The 2,230-nt window shown below is 28.4% G+C and overlaps 1 protein-coding gene across 1 annotated transcript; it reads left to right on the forward strand.

The window, feature by feature from the left end:
* The first annotated feature begins 200 nt into the window (after positions 1 to 200).
* LOC145833695 (uncharacterized) lies at positions 201 to 1,859 on the forward strand. Its single transcript, XM_082940843.1, has 4 exons — positions 201 to 450; positions 752 to 983; positions 1,310 to 1,384; positions 1,580 to 1,859. The coding sequence occupies exons 1-4, from the start codon at positions 201 to 203 to the stop codon at positions 1,857 to 1,859; spliced, it is 837 nt and encodes a 278-aa protein (XP_082796969.1).
* Positions 1,860 to 2,230: the final 371 nt, after the last annotated feature.

Below are 2,230 nucleotides of genomic sequence, written 5' to 3' on the forward strand. Positions count from 1 at the left end.
ACGAAAATTTTGTTGATTGAGTTTAGGTGTATAAATTATATTTGTACAAGTGTTTTAGTGTTTATAAGATAAATAAGTTAACATTTTAATTTATTTTACCAAAGTTATTTTAGTCCTATAGGCTTTAAACACCTTCAATGACAAAAGTTTACTAAAAATAACAGTATATTTGTTACAGAGTGTATCTAAAAATGAATAAAATGAGTTATAATGGAGCAAACAACAATGTTATTAATACTGGCGGCTATACTGAAGTTTGGCAATACAACATGAAACAAATGCTCAAAAGAGTATGTGAAATTTCAAGAACCCACAAAGTAGTTGCGATTGATACTGAATTCCCTGGAGATCTACACGGAAGTAATGATTACTGGCGTAATGAGACAAAAACAAATAAGGCTTACGAAGTACTAAAGAAAAACGTAGACTGCACAAAAATGATTTCATTAGGTTCGTGAGATAGTTATATTTAGAATTTTTTTCTTGTTTTTAATGCAAATTTTAAAGTTATAATTTTTGTTGCATAGCTAGAAATTATTATCGTGCAGAAAATGTTAGGTGAAACAGTTTTCACAAAGATTTAATTGCTTCTTTATTCATATAATAGTATTTAGACAAAGTATACTCCAACCATAAATATACTAAAATTTAGTATTTTCTTCTTCTACAACACTATATATGCCTCTTCAATTTTAATATTAATTAATTTTGTACACTTATAAAATACTATAATGGGGTATATCAAATTTAGGTTTGTCTTTTTGTTCATATAATGGACAACAGCCTATAGACCACACCTTTACCTTCAATATGAAATTTGATGAAAAGACAGATGTAGCAAATCCAGCTTCCATAAAATACTTAAAAGAACATGGCACAGATTTTGATGGACACAGAAAGTACGGTTGCAAACAGATAGACGTGGTAAAAGGTCTTAAAGGACTTTTCTGGGATCAAGGCATCACATGGGTTACTTTTCAAGGGTAAGACTTTAGTTTATTTTTGTAAAATAATAAAAGTAAGGTTTATAACTTGCAAATTTTAAATTACGACTTTTCGTTATGTTTTGTTATACAATATCTTTCAAAAGTATAGGTGTTAGCTAACACAAATTATTTTTATTCAAAAAATGAAGGGATTTGTATAATGCTATTCTTACATAAAATAAAAATCTACTCATCATAAAAAATCAATAATCGATGTAAGTGTAGATAAGAGTAGAAATAACTTTACCATGTTAATTAATATGTAATAAATATAGAAAAAATTGAATCGAGCAAACGTAAATTAATACTATTGTCTGTTTCAGATGTAAAGACCTGGCCTACATCATAAAACATTACAGAAAGACAAATCTGCCGAAAGAGCTCACTGGATTTAAGAGGTTTGTTTAACCATTATATTATGATATTTTGTTTTAAGATATTGCAAAAGCAGATTGTAGTTAAATTATTAACCCTAATACGCATCAATTTCTTTGCAATAATTTTACCTGACCGAAAACAACCATTTTTAATATATCTTAATAATGCATAATGTTACAGTTTAGACAACTTTTTATATGAGATATTTTCAACAGATTAGTGAGCCAACATTTTAAAACAAACGTCGACCTGAAGTACATTGTGACGCACGTACCTTCATTTCGACATTTCAGCAGATGGGGGCTGTCGAGAATCGTGAAAAGTTTCGGATTGCCAGCAAACCAGGCCCACAATGCCGGTAGAGACGCAGAAATGACGTTGAGACTCTTTTTTCAAGTAGGCAGCATTCTACCAAACTATCAAGAGTACTTCGGAAAACTATGGAGCTTACATTATGAGCCGCCAATAGCTGTGCACTGCCGAAGGGGATTTTAAATTTATTTAAAAGTAATAATTTTAACGTCGTCAAAAACTTAGAAAAATAAAGATAAAGAATAATAAAAGGTGTGTATTTAGTAGTTTAAGATGTATAAAAAGAAACTTGATTAAAAATAGTCTGTTTATGTTAATGATATCGAACATACATGGCTTAAAAAACAAGTAGTTTTATTTCCATTTTAAGTATTTTAAATGATACTTTATGAATGATAATTCAGTTAAAAATTTATCAACTTGTAGAAAGTATAGAACTGTTTTATTTACAGTCAGTACAATTTTACAATTAACTTAATTATTTTTAAGTTTCAACAAAATTATAAATTAAGTAGTATCGTGCCATCTTTTTAAATAATTTACCTAGTTTACTT

Source organism: Thalia democratica, chromosome 4 (genome assembly GCF_965202585.1).
Source record: "Thalia democratica chromosome 4, ktThaDemo2.hap1.1, whole genome shotgun sequence".
In the NCBI taxonomy this organism is placed as follows: Eukaryota; Metazoa; Chordata; class Thaliacea; order Salpida; family Salpidae; genus Thalia; species Thalia democratica.

What these genes read in the sequence shown, in the direction of transcription:
- LOC145833695 (XM_082940843.1), top strand. Translation starts at nt 201, where the DNA reads ATGAGTTATAATGGAGCAAACAACAATGTTATTAATACTGGCGGCTAT. An exon ending in CACAAAAATGATTTCATTAG is followed by an intron (nt 451 to 751) that starts GTTCGTGAGATA and finishes TATCAAATTTAG; the next exon opens with GTTTGTCTTTTTGTTCATAT. An exon ending in ACATGGGTTACTTTTCAAGG is followed by an intron (nt 984 to 1,309) that starts GTAAGACTTTAG and finishes TGTCTGTTTCAG; the next exon opens with ATGTAAAGACCTGGCCTACA.